A 20,704-nucleotide genomic window follows, 5' to 3' on the forward strand; every position below is an offset into this window, starting at 1 on the left:
TGGGGACCCAGGAGGGTGGTACCAGCCAACTCAGCCTTCCTGCAAGAGACCAGAGAACAAAGCTCCCAGACCAGCCAAAGACACCCAGATCTTTCTAAAGCGTTTACTTCAGGCTCGTTGCCCATGAGCTGAAATTGCTACAAGAACAACCAAAGAAAGGCAACCAAAGAGTCTCTAGCTGGAAGGTGGTTGGGTAGCAGGGCCCAGGCACTTTGTGGAGGCTCCTCTGGGTGTTTTTTTTTTTTTTTAAGATTTTATTTATTCATGAGAGACACGCACAGAGAGAGAGAGAGAGAGAGAGAGGCAGAGGGAGAAGCAGGCTCCATGCAAGGAGCCCGATGTGGGACTCGATCCTGGGACTCCAGGATCACACCCTGAGCTGAAGGCAGACACCCAACCACTGAGCCACCCAGGGATCCCTCCTCTGGGTGCTTTTGGAAGCAGAGCCGACTTGGTGAGTGGCTGCCTAGAGGCCAAGGCTCAGTGGAGGTGGCCTGTCCAGCACCCCCGTGGTCCAGGATGCCTCATCTGGACAGTTGGCCTCAGGAGAGCAGAATCAAAGGCAGGGATGGGTTGCCTGGGAGGGAGAGTCACTCCTGGGAGGAGCTGAGTGTGGGAGGCAATGCTGCGTCACCAACCTGGACTGCCCTTCTGGCTGACTCAGGTCTTGCCTGCAGGTCTGGATGTGCTGGGGCAAGTCCCAGCCTCCCCTCCCTCCCCAAGTGCCATCCCTGCACACTGGGCCAGGTGAGCTTCCTCCTGCCATTTGCATTTGGAGGGTGGCTATAGCTCAGGCTGAGGGGTCATGGCCAGCCACTTTTTCAAGCCCTGCCCGGTGCTGCCTACAAGGAGGTCAGAGCCCTCCCCTGAGTCTCTTGCAGAGCCCAATGGCCCAGCAGCAGCCTTTCAAGTATCTCCCCTGGGAGAGATCTGGGGGTGGCCTGGGGCAGGCATTCACATCTGACATCTCTTCTGAGCCTCAGGAAAGTCCTACCACTTTGTAGCACAAACATCATCACATTTCAGATGAGGAAACTGGGGCCCACAATCTTATATCCAGGGAGGGTGAGTCTCCTCTCAAACCTGGGTGTCTTGATGCTGGTTCCCGAGCCCACACCCGGCCCGTGGGGAGAGCCCCGCGTACTCATACACTTAATGGCCCGGGGTGGTGGTGGCAGCTGGCCTTGGCCAAGCAGGCCTCATCCCGTCCTCTCTCAAGCTGGGGCCTGACCCTTTGGGACTAGGAGGGCTGGCTTCAGCCTTCAGACTTGGGGGAAAGGCCTCCAGAATAAGAAGGCCCTGGGACACAGCCTGCCCCTGTGGGTCCTGCAGTGTGGAGGAGGCCGGTCCCCTGCAGAGTGGGCCACCCTGGGAGCCCGAGGTGGGACGAGCCAGGGCTGGAGTGGGAGCAATGGTCCCCTTCCCTTTTTACGGAGGGAAGAGAAGCTCAGACACAAACAAGGAAGTGTTGGTGGCCATCAGAGGAACGAAACCCAACGCCCAGCCAGGGTAGAGCAGGGCTTTACTGGATGCCTCCCTCGTCAAAACGAGGCCTGGACAGTTCCATCCTTTCTGCAGATGACTCTGTGGCTGGGGCTGATCTGTCATTTCTTGGACTTGTCACTTCGCAGCTTTAGTTATCAGCTGAGAATGACCCCTGCCCTCCCTCGTTCCTCCCTCCTCCCTTTCAATGTGGACTGGGACTGGCAGTGACATTTAAGAGCCAAGCAGGGAAGGCACCTGACCTTGGGGAGGAATGTGGGAAATGTCTGCAGCCTGGAGCAGCTACCCCCCACCTGGGGCCCAGGAATGCGGCCCCCAAGGGAGGGGTGTGTGTGTGTGTGTGTGTGTGTGTGTGTGTGTGTGTGGTTGAAGAGAACGGGGGCGTGGGGCCCAGCATTGCTCAAGTGTTGGGTGGCCCTGTAAGGTCACCTGCTGAAACTCCTATAGGGTTCCAGAGGGGGAGGATAAATTAAGTGCTTCTCTCCTGGAGGCGCCAGCATGGCACTCTCTGCGATCCAGGTGCGGAGTGGTCCCTGACTCCCAGGGCCCCCTGGAGCCCAAGGGCACAAATACAGCTGCAATTTGTGACTTCTCAGACCCACAGAACCACAGAATGTCAGAGCCCTTTGAAATGAGCAGCTGCCACATCCATCTCCCATTACAGATGTGGGAACTGAGGCCAGAGAGGGAACAGGAAATTGGCCACAGGTGTGATTATGGGCCAGGACTCAGGAGTGGGTCCCTCCTCCTCTCACTAGGAACAGTCAGGAGGCACCCCCCACACACCCCAAGGTCCTACAGGGCTCCTGCTGGGAAGCCAGGGCCTTCAGTGAGTGCCTGTAATTGCCAGGGTGGGGAGTTGCAGCCACAGGGGTAGATGGAGGGCCTCACTGAGGCTCCTGGCCCCTGGTGAGCTAGTGATCTGTGCTGGGGCTGATAAGGTCCAGGTAACTCCAGCAGACGCTCCTCTAGGGGACTGAACCCTGAGAACAGGGGGAGTATGGACTCTGCTGCCCTCTCGTGGCCACACCGGGCCTGCCTGCTGCTGTCCTGGCTTCCAGCTGCCGGTCTTGAAGCTTCTGGCATCTCTCTCCCAATCCCCTCCCCCTGGAAAGGGCTCTGGTGGCTGGACAGGGTGGCATCATCTCACTTCCCTATCACAGAGGCCACAGCTTTGTCTGCACAAAGCAGGACGGGAAGAGTGCATGATGGTTTGATCAGTGTGGGATCCTGGAAGAAGGTGGCCTCAGGCCAACAGGGGAGGCCCAGTCTGTGACCCAGAATCCCTGGATGCAAGGAGAGACCCGGTGGTTTCCACGGAGATGGCCCCATCAACCAACACTAGACAGGATGCTTTGAAAATTTAGAGGATATTTATTTTTCAGGAAGGTCCACCATGGCCGACAGGCACGACCATTCACCGCTCTAGGGGATTTCTCTTTCATTCTGCGAGAAATGCCCTCTGTTCTTGGAAGTGCCCGTGGGAAGAAGGCTGGGATGTGAAGAGAAACCATACACAACACTCCAGAGCCTTAAAAAAATAAAGCAACAAACAACCTCCTCCACACAAATACACACATACAAAATAAATAGATGTATAAAAGAGAGGCTACGCTCCTCCCATCCTGGTTGAGGGGCTGCTTTGGGAGTGTGGGGCTGGGCGGCTTTGCCCCGTTTCCCCCAGCCAGGATTATCCAGAGGCGAAATGGTATGGAAGTGCCGGACAGCCAAGAATAAGCCCTGGCTTCCGGGAGAGGACGGGGGCAGGCCCTCTCCCTGGAGCTCAGTGGGCATCAGGTACAAAGGAACAAATAAATAAATAAATAGAATCCAACATGTTCCCAGAGGCCTAAGGGCTTAGGCTGAGGCTCAGGGGCCCCTGGGGCCTGTTTCCCTGAAAAGAGCAGATCCAGTGACAGGCAGAAAGAATCACAGGGAAAACACAAGTCCAAAAAGCCCCACCCCACCTGGCCTCCAGAGCCTGCATCCTTCCTATCCTGGGAAAGGCCCAGCCCAGAAGCGAACCTCAAAGGCCCAGCTCTGGAAGGAGGGATGGACTGAGCAGGTGCCCGGAGGCTGGTGGGGGGGCCTACCCTCTTCCCCTGGCATTCTCTGAGGCCAGCAGAGCCTTGCCCCCACCGCTGCCCTCTGACCTTCACCCTGACCCTCTCCGCAGGAGGGAACTGTAGAGCTTCCAGGTTGGGCTCTTCCCTAGAAGGGTCGAGGGCTGGGGCAGGGCCCTCTCCTGCGCCTATTCCTACTGGCTTTCCTGACTTGCTGCATCCTGAGTCAGCTGGGAGAAGTCCTTGTGTGACTGGAAGTAATCAGAACAGCTCATCCCAGTGTCCTTCTCTGCTCCGTTTGGCCACAGATGTCCCCACTGTCTCCGGGCAGGGCTGCACTCGAAGCTCCCCTCAGGCCAGCAGGGAGAAGGCGTCAGACAGAAGCAACAGAGAAGGGGGCAGGAGCTGCTGGAAGGGACAGTTTGGGCAAGAGGCCAAACCAGACACATGAAGAAGTCCAAGGGACTTGGGAATCCCAGGGTCCCTCCTGGAGAAGCATAGCCACCTCGGGGCCAGGGAGAACACGGGGCAGGGGTGGGCTGGCCGCTCAGCTGGGCAGCAGCACGTGCTCCAGGAGGTAGGTGAGGGAGTCCCAGTGCTTCCAGAGGAGGAAGAGGACGAGGACCAGGAGGGCGGTGCTGGTGATGCGCAGGCGCGTCTTCATGAGGGGCGTGATGAAGTTGGCGATGGTGGACACGAACACCAGCAGCACGGCCATGAGCGCCAGGATCACGTTGATGAACTTGCCCAGCAGGGCCCGCGCGTTGGCATTCTCCACACCTTCTAGCTGTACCACCTGCTGCTGCTGCTGCTGCAGCTCCAGCTTGGTGACCCGGGTCAGGCAGGACTCCACAGCCTCCTGCAGGGGTGGGCAAGCAGGAGCTCAGGGTGGGCCGGCCCTACCTGCCCCCCAGAGAAGGTGACAGCGCACAGGGGGCCCCTGGCAAAGGTCAGGCAGGGGACAGGCGGATCAGCTGTGGCTGGGGCCAGTCCTCTAATTACAACTATTTGGGGGACGGCAGGAAATCAGAGTGGCGAGGGGTGTGTGTGGTGTGCACAAGGAGACGAGGCACAACTGGCCCAATCCCGGGAGCTTCCTTTCTGGGCAGTCTAGGCCCTGGAAATCCCAACGAGTCACTGGCAAGGCTGCCGTCAAAGAGCTGGGGGCATGGTGGCCCTGGCCAGGCGGCTCGCACAAAGCCAGCCTGGGCCTACCTTGCTCCACTCTCCGCCCTGCCCCGCGCGTCCTCCCCATCCGCAGCCCATCCACCCAGCCTGTGTCCATCGGCCCCACTGGGTAAAGCCCTTGGTCTCCGGCTGCAGCCAGCTCTCTCAGCATGTCTGGGCACCCCCCAGGGTTGGTCTCTGGTCATACCTGGATGTCCCGTGCCCTCTCGTAGGACTGATAGGCCACCTTCTCCTCCATGCTGGCCAGCTCCTGCTTCAGGTTGGTCATCTCATTCTGGTGAAGCTCGGTCAGGTCATTGAGCTGCTCCTCTAGCCTCTCATACCTGGCAGGGGGCAAGGAGTGGCACCAGTCTTGGCCTTCTCTCCCTTCTCTCACCTCCCTTCTCTCCCCAGAATCAACTTCATTTCTCAACCCGCCCATCACACGTGTTCTGCCCCATGCCAGTTTTAACAGCAAGGACAACCAAAGTCACTATATACACAGCCCTGCCTCTGTGCCGGCACTGTGCCAAGACTCCACCCACATTATCTCAGAGATCTTTACCACCCTCAACTCCACGAGGTAAATCCTAGTGTCAACCCAGAGAAAGACTGAGACAGCGAGAGGTTAAGGAACCTGCCTAAGATCACACAGCTCACGAATGGAGGAGTCAGGGATTCAGGGACTTCAACGTGAGCCTCTGAGCCCTGGACTGAGATGCTCTCCTGGGCACCAGGGATACACCAGGTGATACAGGGACACGATTCCTATTCTGCAGGCACAACGTCTCTTACACGGGGTAGTTAGTTTACAGGCAGGGTGTCCCCTTAAGTTCCCAAACCTTCTTCATGTATATAAGGAAGAAAAAGGAAAAGTGCTAATTAGGGAAAAGATGGCCAAGAATCCCAGAGAGCAGATGCCAAATCCCACGTGAGAGGCATCCAGCAAAAGGGCGGAGGGGACAGAGGGGAAGGAGGGACCAGAGACTCCAGCTTCAGTCAAATGTGTGAACTGACTGTGCCAGCAGTTTATATACTTTGATGTTACAGATTTGGACTCATTTAGCCCTCATTAACCCTAGGAGGAAGGATGCTTGTTATTTCCACTGTATAGACAAGGAGACCAAGTGTGGGGAGCATTAACTACTTTGCTCAACATAAATAGTAGAGCTAGGAGTGGGTGGGTGGGTGGTGGGGAGACACAACTGGTGTGGCTTAGCCAGTTAAGCACCTGCATTCGGTCAGGTCATGATCCCAGGGTTCTGGGTTTGAGCCCAGGACCTCTCTCTGCCTCTGCCCCTCCCCCTGCTCATGTGCTCTCTCTCTCTCTCTCTCTTTCTCTCTCCTCCCTCTCAAATAAGTAAAATCTTTTTTTTTAACTTTTTTTTTAATTTTTATTTATTTATGTTAGTCACAGAGAGAGAGAGAGAGAGAGAGAGAGAGGGAGACAGAGACATAGGGGAGGGAGAAGCAGGTTCCATGCACCGGGAGCCCGATGTGGGATTCAATCCCGGGTCTCCAGGATCGCGCCCCAGGCCAAAGGCAGGCGCCAACCGCTGCGCCACCCAGGGATCCCAATAAACAAAATCTTAAAGGAAAAAAATAGAGTCAGGGTTTGAACCCAGGTACTTGGCTCCAGAGTCTGTGCTCTTTAGTCCTTCCAGATGAGAGGCCACATAGCTGGTTCCTGCCTCGGTTTCCCCTGCTGTACACGGACCCCATAACCATCAAGGAGGGATGCTGGAAGCTCCTGAGACAGGCCGCACCTTCTCTGCATAAGCAGGTCCCACAACCCTATCTTCCAGTTGCTCCTACCAGCCTGGAGGCAGGCGTCCTGGGGCCTCCCCTGGCTCTGTCCAGCAGCCTCAGGCCCTTCTGCGTGCACGTCCCTGTGCTTCTGCAGCCCAGAGTCTGACCAGGGTGCCGTGGCCTCAGGCCGGGCTGGCGGGGCAGCAGCGTGGCTGGGGGTGGGCCTACCTGTAGCGTTCCTCCTGCAGACACTGGGTCATGTAGGTGTAGTCCCGCTGCAGCTGAGCCTTCAGGTCCTCCATCGAGTCCTCCAGGTGGGACTGCCCCTCCTTGATCTCGCGCAGCTCCTCTAGCAGAGCGTCCAGGTTTCCGGGGGCCCCGTACAGCGCGCTGGACTTGGGGCTTCCGAGCGCCCCAGCTGGTCCAGCGCCGGAGTTGCTGCCCGCCCCGGCCGAGCTGGCGCTGGCGCTGGAGCACTCGTCGTCGCTGCCGTACTTGGGGCTGGACACGAGGGTGGCGCTGCCACTCAGCGCCCGTGCCGCCTCCTCAGGGGGCCCGTCTTCCAGAGGGTCCTTCAAGTGGGCGATGTTGTCGGCGCTGCCAAACTTGTTGCGGATGAGGCTGGCAAACTCCCGGGGCTTGGACACCACGGCGGTGTGGGTGGCCTGCGAGAGGCCCGAGAGGCTGCCCTTGACACCCTCCACCACGCCACCCCCAAAGCCACTGATGCCCGCACGCACGTTGGCACCCACGTCCTTCAGCCCCTGCTGCATGTCCCGCAGCACGTCCTTGGGCTGCCGCGAGGGCCCATTCTGCTCAATCTCCTTCAGCCGCCGGCGGTAGTGCTCCAGCTTCTTATGCAGCTGCGCAATGGTCTGGGCTGACTTCTGGTTCTTCTTCTCGAACACTTGCTTGATGCGTGACACCTGCTGCTTGTCCGCATTGTTGGCCAGCTTCAGGTACTCGGCCACGTTGTCGTCCCTCGCCTCCTGCTCGATCTTGATCTGCTCGGTGATCTTCAGGATCTTCTGGTGCAGGTGGTCAATGGCAGCCTTGGTCCGCTGGGGGTCTGGGGCCCCATCTGGCACATCCAGGCTGATGGGACCATCAGTGTCACCATGGCTAGGGCCTCCGGGGAGGCTCAGGGCTCCGAGGTCTCCCTTGTCGACCTGGGGAAGAAGGCAGGCATGGTTCAATCATGAAACCACGGGAGGGAACACAGCAGGATTCTCTCATGTGTCTGTGGACACCCCTGGACTTGGTTTCTCTGCCTGGAAGACAGTGCAGGATGAATAGGAAGCTTCAAGGCAAGAGTCCAAAATAACAACCACCACCACCACCATAGGATTCCTTTTACGAGTACCTTTTTTTAAAAAGCAAGATTTTGTTTCTAAGTAATCCCTACACCCAACGTGGGGCTCGAACCCACAGTTCTGAGATCAAGAGTTCCATGCTCCAACAACGGAGCCAGCCGGGTGCCCCTACAGGTGCCATCTCGAAGGGCTCTCACGTCTGTGATCTACCTAAATCCTCACAACACCCCTGAAATGCAGTCAAGGTAGATCCATCCCTCCTTCGGCCCAGAGAGTTCAAATAGTTGCTCAGGGACATACAGCTATGAAAAATGTAACCTCTGGCCCAGAACTCTTGATGCTCCCTCACACGGACCGAGCCGATCTGAGGCTTCAATGGAGTCATGAGATTGATTTCTTAGGGATGAGACAAGTTGTCCCTCTGGACTCAACCTCTCCAAAAGCCTCCTGCCTTGAGCAGGCCTCTCCCTCTGAAGCCCATACTTTAGCCCCATGCAGGCGCAGGAAGCCTCGCCACCCTCCCCACCCCGGCTTCCCTAATGCAGTTCAGCAGGTCACCTGCCTCTGCTGACACCCCACCCAGCCTGTCCATCACCTTCCAGCTGTCTCCAGTTGTTGGCAATCTCTTCCGCTTCATGATGGTGGGGGCACCCGGCCCTGCCTGGTCTCCCAGATGCAGGAGAAGAGCACACCCCCACCAGCCCTGCTGACCAGGGCCCGAGGAAGCAGGGACTAGTCCGGGGGGCCTGAGGGTACCAGGGCCCAGCTCAGAGGGGGCAAATGTGCAGGAAGGAGAGGATAGTCCCTTTCCACACCAGTAAGCAGGCGTCCCAAGTACATCAGGGTGGTACAGAGAAGAGAGGCTGAGAAAGGATGGGCTGGTGGGGAGAAAGGAAAGAGAGGTCGCAGGAGATAGGAAAGATGGGAAACGGGGGTCAGATGAAAGCGGGTGGGCCCGAGTCCAGCTGTCCCACAGCCGGCTCCCCCTCAGCTGCTGGAGGAGCTCTCTGTCCGCAGCTGGGTCCCCAGCGTCTTATCGCCATGCAAGAACGGAAGCAGCAGGAAATGGCTCAACCCCATGTATTTTTACACACAGCACACCCCAGTACGGCCGGGTCGGATCATTCGCTCTCGGTGTGTGGGGGGCGGGATGGGGTGTGTGTGGGGGAAGGGGTTCAACACAAAGAAAGAGCCCGATCACACACACCGGAACCGGAAGCAGCCTGTGCCAATTACAGGCAGAAGTCACTGGACTCGGCTTCTGCCGAGGTGCAGTTATTGGAAAACACTACTGAAAACAGAAGCCCTGCCAAAACCAGGAGCCAGGGGAGGGTGCTCCTCGGTGGGCTTCCTCTGGGGATCCTGGGGACAACGCCAGTCCCTTCTCCAATCTCTCCCCTCACGTCTGCTCTGGGTCTCCCTTGGTGTCCCCTGGCCCTCCCTCTAGGCGCTCGTACCTTCAGAATCTGGCTCCTCCAATTTTCTGACGTTGTATGCCAGAGGAGCCAATTCCACAGTCTACTTTCAATGATCTGTCCTGGGACGCCTGGGTGGCTCAGCGGCTGAGCATCTGCCTTCAGCTCAGGGCATGATCCTGGGGTCCTGGGATCGAGTCCCCCATTGTGCTCCCTGCATGGAGCCTGCTTCTCCCTCTGCCTGTGTCTCTGCCTTTCTCTGTGTGCCTCTCATGAATGAATGAATGAATGAATGAATGAATAAATAAATAAATAAATAAACTGTCCTGAAGTCTGTCACACTAGTCTGACTTATTTAAACCCCTTTCTTTTTTTTTTTTTTTAAGATTTTATTTATTTATTCATGAAGATGCAGAGACAGAGGCAGAGACACAACACAGGTTGAGGGAGAAGCAGGCTTCATGCAGGGAGCCCGACATGGGACTCGAACCCGGGTCTCCAGGATCATGCACTGGGCAAAAGGTGGCACTAAACCACTGAGCCACCCAGGCTGCCCTAAACCCCTTTATCCTGTGCTATTCCTGTAGTGATGACAAGACAGCCTATCTCTCCATTGCCCTGGCTCTCAGTATCCCCACCTGAGAAATGGGGAGATACTCTCAGGTCTTTGTGAGGATTACACATGATGTCTAGCAAGCACTTAGCCCAGGGACAGAGGGACATACAGGACACACTCACAAATGCTGTCTGGATCTAGGCAGCACAATTTGGGGTGGGGAGGGTGGGAAATGAATTTTAATTAAGAGATTATACCAACCAATTCACTCAATAGTGATACCACAGCATAGATATTGAACAAAAAATTAAATTCTCTAGGAACACGTGACTTTTTTTGAGAGGAGAGCACTTGTAAGCGAGCAGTGGGGGGTGGGGGGAGAGGGAGGGGCAGAGAGAGTCTTAAGCAGGCTCCATGCTCAGCACAGAGCCCAACACAGGGCTTGATCCCACGACCCTATGATCATGACCTGAGCTGAAATTAAGAGTCAGACACTCAACTGACTGAGCCCCCAGGTGCCCAGACTTTTAAGATTAAATAATCTGGTCCTCTTTTAAGGCCATTGTGCTTCTAAAGAGGCTCAATTCTCTTTTGCCTTCTTTGTGGGAGACAAAACGTCCAAAAAAGTGAATTTTTGGGTCTGGCTGAAAGCTGGCTTGATGCTTGGCGCTAGGCAGTTTGCTGTCTCTGTATGGAACAGAGCATCTGTTGCAGGGACTGGGAGGGGTGTGGGAGGAGCTAATGAGACAAGGGATGCCATGAAAAGTAGAAGTGCTTTAGGACTCCGAGGGTGTATAAAATAGCAACTCTCCCCCTATCTTGGCTTTCCTCTGGCAGCTTGGCATGTCTCCTCCCGTGATTTAGAGTGTGTCTAGCTTACAAATGGGAAGGCAGAGTGGAAGCCGGCTATGAAATACCCATGAATGGGAGGAGAACAGACATTCCTGGGAAAATGCGCTGGGGCCTGATGGGCGGCTGGAGTGGCCCGAGACTGGGGTCCTGGCCCCCTCATCTGCCCCTTTTCCCTGTCCTGGGACCCAGACTCGAGCCTGAGGGCCCCATAGCAGGACACCAGCTCCTTCCTGCCACTCCACTGGCATCTATCACACCTAGATCCTGTTGGGCACCCCCAGTCACAGAACACCTCCACTCTCCCTCCTCCTCCACGGAGGAAGGCGCATGTTGGAGGTGGAGGAAGGTGGAGAGTTCTCCATGCCCCCCATGCCCCCGACAGTAGGAGGGCCCTTTCAGGACTGGACTGAGACAGTTATTAAGGGACAGAAAGTCAAGGAGGTGACTGACAGCAGCAGGCAGAAGTATATAAAGAGGAAGAATACTTTAAGAAAGGAAGAAAAGTCAAGCATAAGATGAAAAAGTATGATGGATGGAAAAAGCAGAAGAGGAGAAACAGATTTGGGGGGGAAAAAAAAGCATACACACACACAAAACACAAAGCACAAAGAAAAGCAATAAGATTGCAGGATTATTTACAATAGCCAAGGATGAAAGCAGCCCCGGTGTCCACGGACCAATGGATGGATGAAGAAGAAGCGGTTCATGTACACAATGGAATATTGCTCAGCCATAAAGAAGAATGAAACCTTTGGCGTCTGGGTGGCTCAGTGGTTGAGTGTCTGCCTTTGGCTCAGGGCGTGATCCTGGGGTCCTGGGATCGAGTCCCACATTGGGCTTCTTGTAGGGAGCCTGCTTCTCCCTCTGCCTCTGTCTCTGTGTCTCTCATGAATAAATAAATAAAATCTTAAAAAAAAAAAAAGAAGAGTGAAACCTAGAGAGTATAATGCCAGGAGAAGTCAGTCAGTCAGAGAAAGACAGGTACTGTTTGGGGCAGCCTTGGTGGCTCAGCGGTTTGGCGCCGTCTTCGGCCCAGGGCGTGATCCTGGAGACCTGGGATCGAGTCCCACGTCGGGCTTCCTGCATGGAGCCTGCTTCTCCCTCTGCCTGTGTCTCTGCTCTCTCTCTCTCTGTCTCTCATGAATAAATAAATAAAATCTTAAAAAAAAAAAAGACAGGTACTATATGATTTCACTCACACGTGGAATTTAAGAAACAAAACAAATAAAGCAAAAAAGAGACAAACAAAAACACAGACTCCTAAATACAGAGAACAGACTTGTGGTTGCCAGAGGGGGAGGGTGGAAGGGAATGGGGGACACAGGCCAAACCACTGCGCCACCCAGGGATCCCACCCTCTCATTTTCAACAGAGTAAACGCTCTTTTTCACTCCCAACCTCCTGTCCTGGGACAGGGTAAGGATCGCTCAACCCCTGGTCCCTAGTGGGCGGGAACTCCCTGGGTTCAGCTAGAGCACAGCAGCAAGTGGGCTGCAAAGGCACCACTGCTCCTCTCTCAAAACCATCACAGAGCTTCACTCGGCCCAGGCCACCCAGCCCTCTGCCCATGCCCAGCATCCAGCAACACACCTGGAGTTTGTGGCTTCTCCAGCCCCCTCTCCTGAAGTGCCTGCCCCAAGATTAACCTCTGTGCATGGACCAGGCAAGTTCTTACAAGAGGAGAACGCTGGAGGGAGAGCTGTGCTTCCTTCCAGGATGCCATTCCCTCCCAGGGAAGGCATGTCATGCTCCCCGCTCACAGTCCCTACCAGCCAGGGCTGAGGTCACAGACCTCGTTCTAAACAGTGACTGAGGTCCAAGAAGTCCTGGTGAATGTTCTAGAAGAGCCAGAGATGGGATGTTGTCTAAAGTGTCCAGGGTCCCACTTTCTCTCCTCCTCTCCCTTGCTGCCTGAACCTGAGAGCACCCCCTCCACGTGGCCTCACAGAGCCTCAGACTCTCCTCCCTGCCCCCCTCTGGCAGTTATGAATGAAGCCGGATCAGGCACGCTGCCAGATTACAGGAGCTCCCAGGCCCCCCGGCTCCTCGGGCCTCCCAGGGCTCCCACCTCCTCCCAGGCCTGAGCTCATGTCCTCTGTTAACCTGGGTCTGGACATGGGACAACGGCTCTCTCTTGCACACCAAGCAGCCCAGCCGTCTGGATCCCTGAGGCCAGGAGCACACGGTTCATGAAACGGGCAGAAAGCATCCAGGCTCGCATGAAACTGCGCAGGGAGGAGAGGGTACCAGCTGTTGTGAAATGTGGATTGTGCTTCTCTTTCCTCAGCAATGGAATAAACACATGAAGCGTTTTTTAGGGTGAACCACACCAACAAGCCCCACTTACAAGGAAGGAGTTGTGTGCTCCAAACCTGTGCTCCCGCGGGCCTGCAGAGGCTCCCAGCCTGACTTCCTTCCCCAGGGGACAAGAGCCCCTTCCTGGATTTACAAGTACTACTGTTCAGGTCCCCAGGGTAGGCTGACACAGAAGATGAGGACTTTGTCTTAGCTCTCTGCTCAGGGATCGAAAAGCCAACACTAAGGTCGCTCTTAGACCAAGAAGGGAGGGAGGAAAAGAAGAGCCCTGGAGCTTCTATGCTCCCCTTCAGAAGAGCAGGGCAGCCTTCAGGCTCCCTCCCAGGGTGGGAACAAGAGGGTCTGTGGGTCTGGCCAAGCAGGTAGAGATCCATGCAGGATGCTGCTCCTGAGCAGCCTGGGCTTCCAGTGGCTCAGAGCCCAGGAGCCAAGTGTGATGGGGGCTGTGGGGTCCGCGTGACTCAGTGGAGATGCTTCCATCTGCTGACTTCTGACCCCAATGACTCTGATTTGAGCACCCCTCTCGGGAAGGAGAACACTCAGGATCACTTCGCTACGAGTCCCCAGAGGGAAAGGGAGGCAAGCCAGGGCCAGGGGGGAAAGGAACATTGATGGCCGGCTCCAATCCTTCTGCCTACAGAGGAAGTTTGACCTTATGGGGAAGCTGAGAGGGAGGGAACCTGACATTTCCCACACCAGCCTGATATTCCAGCCAGAGCTGGAGAGATGATCCCAACCGCTGGTCCTGGAGTCAGGGGCTACCCCAATTCTCCCAAACCAGCAGGCACAGCCTGTGGGGCTGCTGGCTCTTTCTCTTCCTGGTGGGGAAGTGAGGGCAAGTCGCAGTTGCTCAGTCTCAGCTCTGGACACACCATCACAGCTGACCCATGCACCCCCTGCCCCCATGCGGGAAAGGCTGGGGGGGCCGGGAGGGGGGAGGTACTGGCCCACCCAGCGGTCCCGCTGGTGCCTGGGAGCCTAAGCGGCTTTTCTCCAGAGGCAGGGAGGCAAATGCCGAGGCACTTACTGGAGTACACGTGGGGCGGTGTGTACACCCAGGTCTGTTCACTGGGGTACAGGAGGGTAAGAGACTCCTCCAGCAAGGCCCCAGCTATCACAAGGCACAAGGGGAACTCAAGGGGCAGGAGCCCGAGGGCCCCCGGCTCTTCCCGTAGTGCCCCTTCCCCCCTGGCATGGCCTCAGAGGCTTTACAAGGAATTGCGTGTGCAAGAAGGGATTCGAGGTGTGGAGCACAGACGGGGAAATGCACTCCTCATCCTTCCAGGCAGCACATGCACTCTCGAGGCAGCTGAGCCCTGGGGTGGAGGTTCCTCTAGGCCTCTGCCTGCAGCAGGCAGGTCCTCCCTCCCACCTGGCCCTCACCTTACCCTCTTCCCTCTATCCTCCCCTAGCCCTCCACTTTTCATCCCTTCTGACAGGCCCAGCCAATGGTTCTGGCCAAATCCATCCATTCCCCTCAGTTACTCATCCCCTGCCCTGCTGACAAAAATACCCTTTCCCACACAAATGTCCTGCACACTCCTATGCCTCCTCACATCCATGGGTTCCTGGGTGGGCCCAGAGCTACCCTCCAGGCTTGGAGCCTCCTCCGTTCTCCATCCTGCAAATTCTCCAAAAGCTCCAGGCACCCAGCACCTTGTTCCTTCTGAACTCTCTACTGTCCACCTGGGGTCAGTGCTCACCTGACCTTCATGCCCCTTCTGCCTGTCAATGTTTCTATGTAGACAGAAGCTCCTCTGGCTCCAAGAGAAGTGACACATGGCCACTGGTTTCCAGAGGCATCTGTGCCAGGGTTCACCCACGTTCCTGCACCGGACTTCCTGACCTACTCCCAGGGGCCCTCCTGCGACACTCCTCAGCCTAAGCCTGGAGGCCTGGTGTTTCCCTCCCTCCTCCCTGCTCCTGTCCACAGAGACTTCTCCGGAACAGAGACAGGGGGCCACACCTTGGGAGACCAGAGGGCAAGCCCAAGCCGCCTGGCTTTCTCCCAACCCTGCCCAGTGAACTTCTCTCCTCCCGCCCACCAGTGGCCTCACCTGTGTGGATACCGTTTCCCAAAGCCGTGCTGGTGACGGGGTGCCAGGACCTCTGAGGCTCCAGCTTTCCACGGGCTGGGCCAGGCCGCCAGGGTCACAGTCCCTGGGCAGCACTGGGCTTGCCAAGGGAAGCCGGGGTCTGCGAGCAGGTGTGCCCAAGCTCCCAGGCTCTGCAGCCGCCATCTCCAGCCTGAGACCAGCCTGGGGATTAGGGGCGGATTGCTCTGGGAGATTTCCCCTCCCTGGGGCTCACGGGCTGCTCCTTCCCATCTGGGAGGAGACAGGCAGGATCACTGAGTGGGTAGACTCGGCTCAGATGAGTTGCCCCTCCCCACCCTGCTCTGTCTCTCCCCATGTCCAGCTGTTGCCCCTGTGAGTTCAGTGTCTGTGAGGACACCCAGGTGTGATGGGCAGCAACTCCAGCCCCGGTGTGTATGGGGGTGCAGCACATGGGGACACATGTACCTGCACCACTCACCCAGCTAGCTGGGTACTCAGCTCATCCCCTCCCACCAGCAGAAGCCCTTCTCACAGAGCCACAGTCCCATGGACTCCCCTTCTTCACCTCCTAATGGAAGTAGGGCTCCCAGCCAGGCTTCCAGGATGGAGGGGTCTTGAAAGCCAAAACGGTTGGAGTCTGGAGGGTACTTCTTACCAGATCCTAACAGTCGGCTCAGCCTGAAGCCCATACCTCTCTCCCTGCTGCCCTGCTCACCGACTTACGGCAGCATCACCCAAGGCACCCTCCCTATCCAAGCACTCCCTGGGGAGTCAGAACTCAGCTAGCTTAACCCGGCGGGGGGCGGGGGACCCTCCTCTGCCCTAAGATATTCTTCCACAAATCTACTTTCTGCTCGGACACCACCACAACTACTTCTCCACGGGCTTCTGCTCCCCATTCCCTGCTCTCCTCCCTGCCCCACGCCCATCCCCCTCAGCATGGCCCAGGCAAAAACACCCAAGATCAAACAGATGGCAAACTCACAGCAGTTCTTTCCTCCTTGGACTTCATCTGGACAATCCCAGCAGGAAATCCTGTGAGTGGCCAGTAGAGGGGGCCAGAGGGCCGCAGTTGAGGAGAGCAAGCCGGGTGCAGGGGAATGGGATGCCCAGCAGGGTTCAGGGCCAGGCTGGGTCTCGGGGAGGCTTCCGAAGCAGAATCACCAAAGACCCGGATCTTGCACCTACTTGAGCCAGGCGAGGGACTCAGGGCTTAAATACTGAGGGTTCACACGTGGTTAGGGTGGTCCCAAGAAGGTGCAAAGAGATAAGAGGGCCCAGGGCTATCTCTGGGGCCCAACGCCAGGGCATGCAGCCCAAAATACCAAGAGCAGGAGTCCCCACACCCTGCGCTCATGGAAACCTTACAAACACTAATGGTGGCCGATGACTTGGAGTTTGTGACCAAAGGAAAACCTAGCAAAAGTACTTCAACAGGTCCCAATTGTGGGGGCCAGCTCAGCCACATGCAGTCAGGGATATGAGGGTCAGGGAATACTTCCAGCAGCTCCAACACCTGCAAATGATCTCCCTCCTAACGTACTTGATTTTTACTTTATGCTTTGGCACTGTGCACCCTTCCTCTTGCATAATGGTTATGGGTAAATAGGCCTTAGGTCTTACTTCCTTAGGAAGGCAGGAACCACATCTTAAATATACCCAAGCCCTTCACTGTGTCCAGAATAACACCGACCCTCCCTCAATATTTAGAGTGACCAAATGGCCTATCTCGTTGAGCTGCCACAGAAATAGTCTATCAGGGATACCTGGGTGACTCAGTGGTTGAGCATCTGCCTTTGACTCAGGTTGTGATCCCGGAATCCAGGATCAAGTCCCACATCGGGCTCCTCCCATGGAGCCTGCTTCTCCCTCTGCCAATGTCTCTGCCTCTCTCTGTGTGTGTGTCTCTCATGAATAAATAAAACCTTAAAAAGAAAGAAAGAAAGGAAGAAAGAAAGAAAGAAAGAAAGAAAGAAAGAAAGAAAGAAAGAAAGAAAGAAACAGTCCATCTATTGCAGCTCCGTCCTAGGTGGCCACAGACACAGCCCGATCTTTTCATACTAAGACATGCCTCCCCTCCCAGAACTAATGACAATCCTACAAAATAATATCTAAAGCATAAAAAGGTAAAGCATATTGGGACCAAAATGTTTTTGCACTCAGTCTCAATGCAGGTTAGATAATAACATTTCAGCTACTTCTAAATTATTGTCAAAAGACTTTACCTTAAAAAAAAAAAAGACTTTACCTTTTTCTAAATCCATAGTAGCTCTTACTGATTTTTTTTCAGTATTTTTCACTGTAAAGGTTTTGTTTTTTTTAAGATTTTATTTATTTGTTCATGAGAGACACGGAGAGAGAGGCAGAGACACAAGCAGGGGGAGAAGCAGGCTCCACACAGAGCCCAATGTGGGGCTCGATCCTGGGATGCCAGGATCGTGCCCTGGGCCAAAGGCAGGTGCTAAACCGCTGAGCCACCCAGGCGTCCCAAGATTTTATTAAGTCCTCTCTATACCCAATAAGGGGCTCAGAGTCATAACCCCAAGATCAAGAGTTGCACGCTCCACCAAGCCAGCCAGGTGCCCCTGCAATAGTGTTCTAGCTACTTCAGAAATTTTGGTTGGAAAACATCTACAAAAAATTTTTAAAAGCCGTAATTTTAAAGGCCTTATTTTTTTATATTATAGGTCAAGTCAAATTCAGCATAATGCCTAAAATACTTCAAAAAATGTTCATTGAATAAATGAAACAATTAAAAAAAAAAATCTCTCCTTTGCCTCCCTCCTTTCCAGGCTCCACCAAGCTAAGCTCTTCAACCTTTCCTTACAAGCAGAACAAAAGGAGGCTGTGGCAGCAGGAGACAGAGGTGGGGAAGAGGGTGAGTCAGCTAAGCTCTGGGTCTTTCTCAGGGGGTCTCACTCCCTGGACTGCCCAGGATCACAAAGGCTCCAAAGCACCAGAAAGAGGTTGAAAAGCCACAATGCACCACCAAAATGACCCAGAGGTCGCCATACACAGGCTTCCGGTGTCTCCCCAGTGGCAGGGTTCAGCTCCTCTGCTCCACAGACAACCCACCCATTAGCACAAACTGACCAGCAGGAAAAAGGAGGGTAGAGCTCAGGGGTGAACCAAGAGAAGAAACAAATTGGAACCAGGGGGAGGTCTGCCAGGAAAGCCAGAGGAGGAGAGATCCCTTTTCCTCTGGAGTCTGTTCTTGTCTTTACATGTGAAATGCTCCCTGACCTGCCAAGGACACAGGACTTCCTGCCCTGGGGGTGGGGAGGCCAGAGCCCAGGGAGTCGTGCTGTGGTAGGAAAGGTGATGGGAGCCCTGGATTTGTGTCTGAGTTCCATACCTGCCATGGGACCTTGGTCAAGTCTGCATGGGCCCTGAGGCTCTGTGTCCCCAAATGCAGTGGGAGGCACATGTGAAGAGCAGGGGAGCCTGGAAAGGCCTGGATGAAGGGGAATGCATCACAGGAACACTCACCAAGGCTGGGCTCCGTGAGGGATGGCCAAGCCTTTCCGGGGCACAGCAGAGGGCCTGGAGCCCGAGGCCTGCCATAAACCCTCACCCTTCTGCCCGCTAGCTCTGTGGCCTCCACGGGCCCTTCCTCATGGCAGTCTGGCAGAGGAGGCCCTGGGGAACAAGAGTGGTACCATCAGGAGGCAGGAGGAGAGGGTGAATGAGCACCCCTGGACACTCTCCATAGCCAAGCCTCAGTTTTCCTGGCTGCAGAATGGTACATATGATCATGAGCTCCCCGGGCTATAGTGAAGATATGATGGGAACACGTCTGACACGTAGGTGTACCGAACAAGATGACTAGCACTGAGGCTCCCTTGCCACATGTGTATGTCCATGCACACGCATACACACACCACAGTCGCTCCACACGGTGCTCGGGAGACCAGGCCTGGGACAGAGAGCCAGAACAGCAGCTGCCATCTGAAGCCAAGTGGATAGTGGCAGGTGGATGTGGAAGGGCTACAGTGGGCACTCAAGTACTGCGCGTGGAAAGGACACAAGCCACACAGCAGCCTCCTTCTGCAGAGAGAAGGTGGCTGCTGAGTGAATGCCACCACGCGTACTTGCTGCTAAGTCCTGGTGGCCTGCTGCCCTGCTCCCCCACGGCCGCCGCTGCTTCCCGCTTCCCTGGCTGGCAGAGACACAGGTCCCGAGTCAGCTCAGGCAGGGTAGCCCTGTGGCTCCCACTCGCTCATGGGTGCAGGCAGCTGGGCTGGGGCAGGTGTCTCTGGTGGTACTTGCTCCACTTTCCCAGGTAGCCTGAGTCTGGGGTGACAGATGGGCTGCCACTGTCCTAGGAGGGGACACTGGATGGAAGCCCCACTCCTGCATAGGGCCAGCAGGGCCCCCGCTTCTCCGTAGCTACACTCCCCTGGATTTACACTCACCTCAGAATTCTTAGGCCAGGCCCCTTCTTTCTCTAGGTACCATATTTTTCTTGTTTCTTTCTTTGTCCTTGTTATGGTTTCTTTGCCCCCTCCCCTTTTGTCTTCCTAGTTACTCTTCTTTCTCTTGGGGGAAAAAAAAAAAAGCACAAACCACATATTTTGAAGGACGGGAAACCTGAGAAGCCATCGCTTTAGGAACTCAAGACAGCTAAATTTAGTAGCTCAGAATAGAAGGTGAGGCCTTCAAAATCTCAGGCTCCAGGTGTACTGTGAAAATCTCCCAGTTAGGATCCCTCTGTGGGCGGTTGCCCCTTCTCTACTGCTCACCTCTGAGAAATGGGGCTTGGGGAAGGGGTCAGCATTCGGAGTCCCTCCACTAACACTCGCTAGTTGACCCCACTAGAAGGTGAATTTACTTAGAAATCATGTTGCCAAAGAGCCCTGCTCCCCCCCCCCCCCAACTGAAAGGCAGGAGGGCAGGAAGATTCCTAGCCTTCAGGATGAACTACAGCAACCAAGGTGGGGAGGTTTCCTAGGAGCGGGTGAACAGGCTTGTCCCCAAGAGCATGAAAAGCAGGAAGCAAAGGCCAGAGTGAGGAAGACTGGAGGGTGAACAGCATGCACACACCAGGCCACGTTTCAGCTGCTTCCAAGGAGGGAGGAGGCCATCTCTGCCACTTCCTGCTCCTTTGCCCAGCTGATGCTGTGGACACCTCCTCTAGGAAGCCTTCCATAGGCACAGTCATGAGCCAGGTGCCAAGCAGTGGAGAGAAGCATTCATTCTGGTCATTTTTAGAAAAATCAAAATTGGGGACACCTGCCTGGGTGGCTCAGCAGTTGAGCATCTGCCTTTGGCTCAGGACATGATCACAGGGTCCTGGGATCGAGTCCCACTTGCATGGGGTTCCCCAAGGGGAGCCTGCTTCTCCCTCTGCCTATGTCTCTGCCTCTCTCTCTCTGTGTCTCTCATGAATAAATAAAATCTTAAAAGAAAAAAAAGAAAAATCAAAATTGGTGTCAGGTGGGTAGAAAAAGATGACCATTTCATAGCCACCCTATTGCCTTGGTGGTAGGGATACTGGGGACACTTCCAGGAGAAAGTGACCCAGAGAAGAAGTACCATTTCCTTTTTGGACAGTTTTTAGGAAGCAGAGCACCCCCAACCCCATACTATTTGCCAAGAAAAATCTAGAATGATTCCTTTCTAAAAGCACAGGATTAAAAGGGAGAACGTTTGGGCTATCCTGCTGACTCCAGGGCTCCTCACTTTCCGTGAGCTGCCCTGATTAAATGAGAAA

General features: G+C 55.4%; 1 protein-coding gene across 3 annotated transcripts in view; it reads right to left on the reverse strand.

The window, feature by feature from the left end:
• Positions 1 to 2,866: 2,866 nt before the first annotated feature.
• TMCC2 (transmembrane and coiled-coil domain family 2) overlaps positions 2,867 to 20,704 on the reverse strand; it is a 40,281-nt gene continuing 22,443 nt past the window's right edge. For all 3 annotated transcript variants that reach the window (XM_055334310.1, XM_055334311.1, XM_055334312.1), the window contains exons 3-5: positions 6,711 to 7,651; positions 4,942 to 5,077; positions 2,867 to 4,425 (exon numbers count right to left, since the gene is read on the reverse strand). In XM_055334310.1, coding sequence (XP_055190285.1) covers positions 4,114 to 4,425; positions 4,942 to 5,077; positions 6,711 to 7,651 — 1,389 coding nt within the window. In that variant the 3' untranslated portion in view covers positions 2,867 to 4,113. The remainder of the gene's footprint in view (positions 4,426 to 4,941; positions 5,078 to 6,710; positions 7,652 to 20,704) is intronic.

The sequence above is a fragment of the Nyctereutes procyonoides genome, unplaced genomic scaffold (assembly GCF_905146905.1).
Source record: "Nyctereutes procyonoides isolate TBG_1078 unplaced genomic scaffold, NYPRO_anot_genome, whole genome shotgun sequence".
Taxonomy (NCBI): Eukaryota; Metazoa; Chordata; class Mammalia; order Carnivora; family Canidae; genus Nyctereutes; species Nyctereutes procyonoides.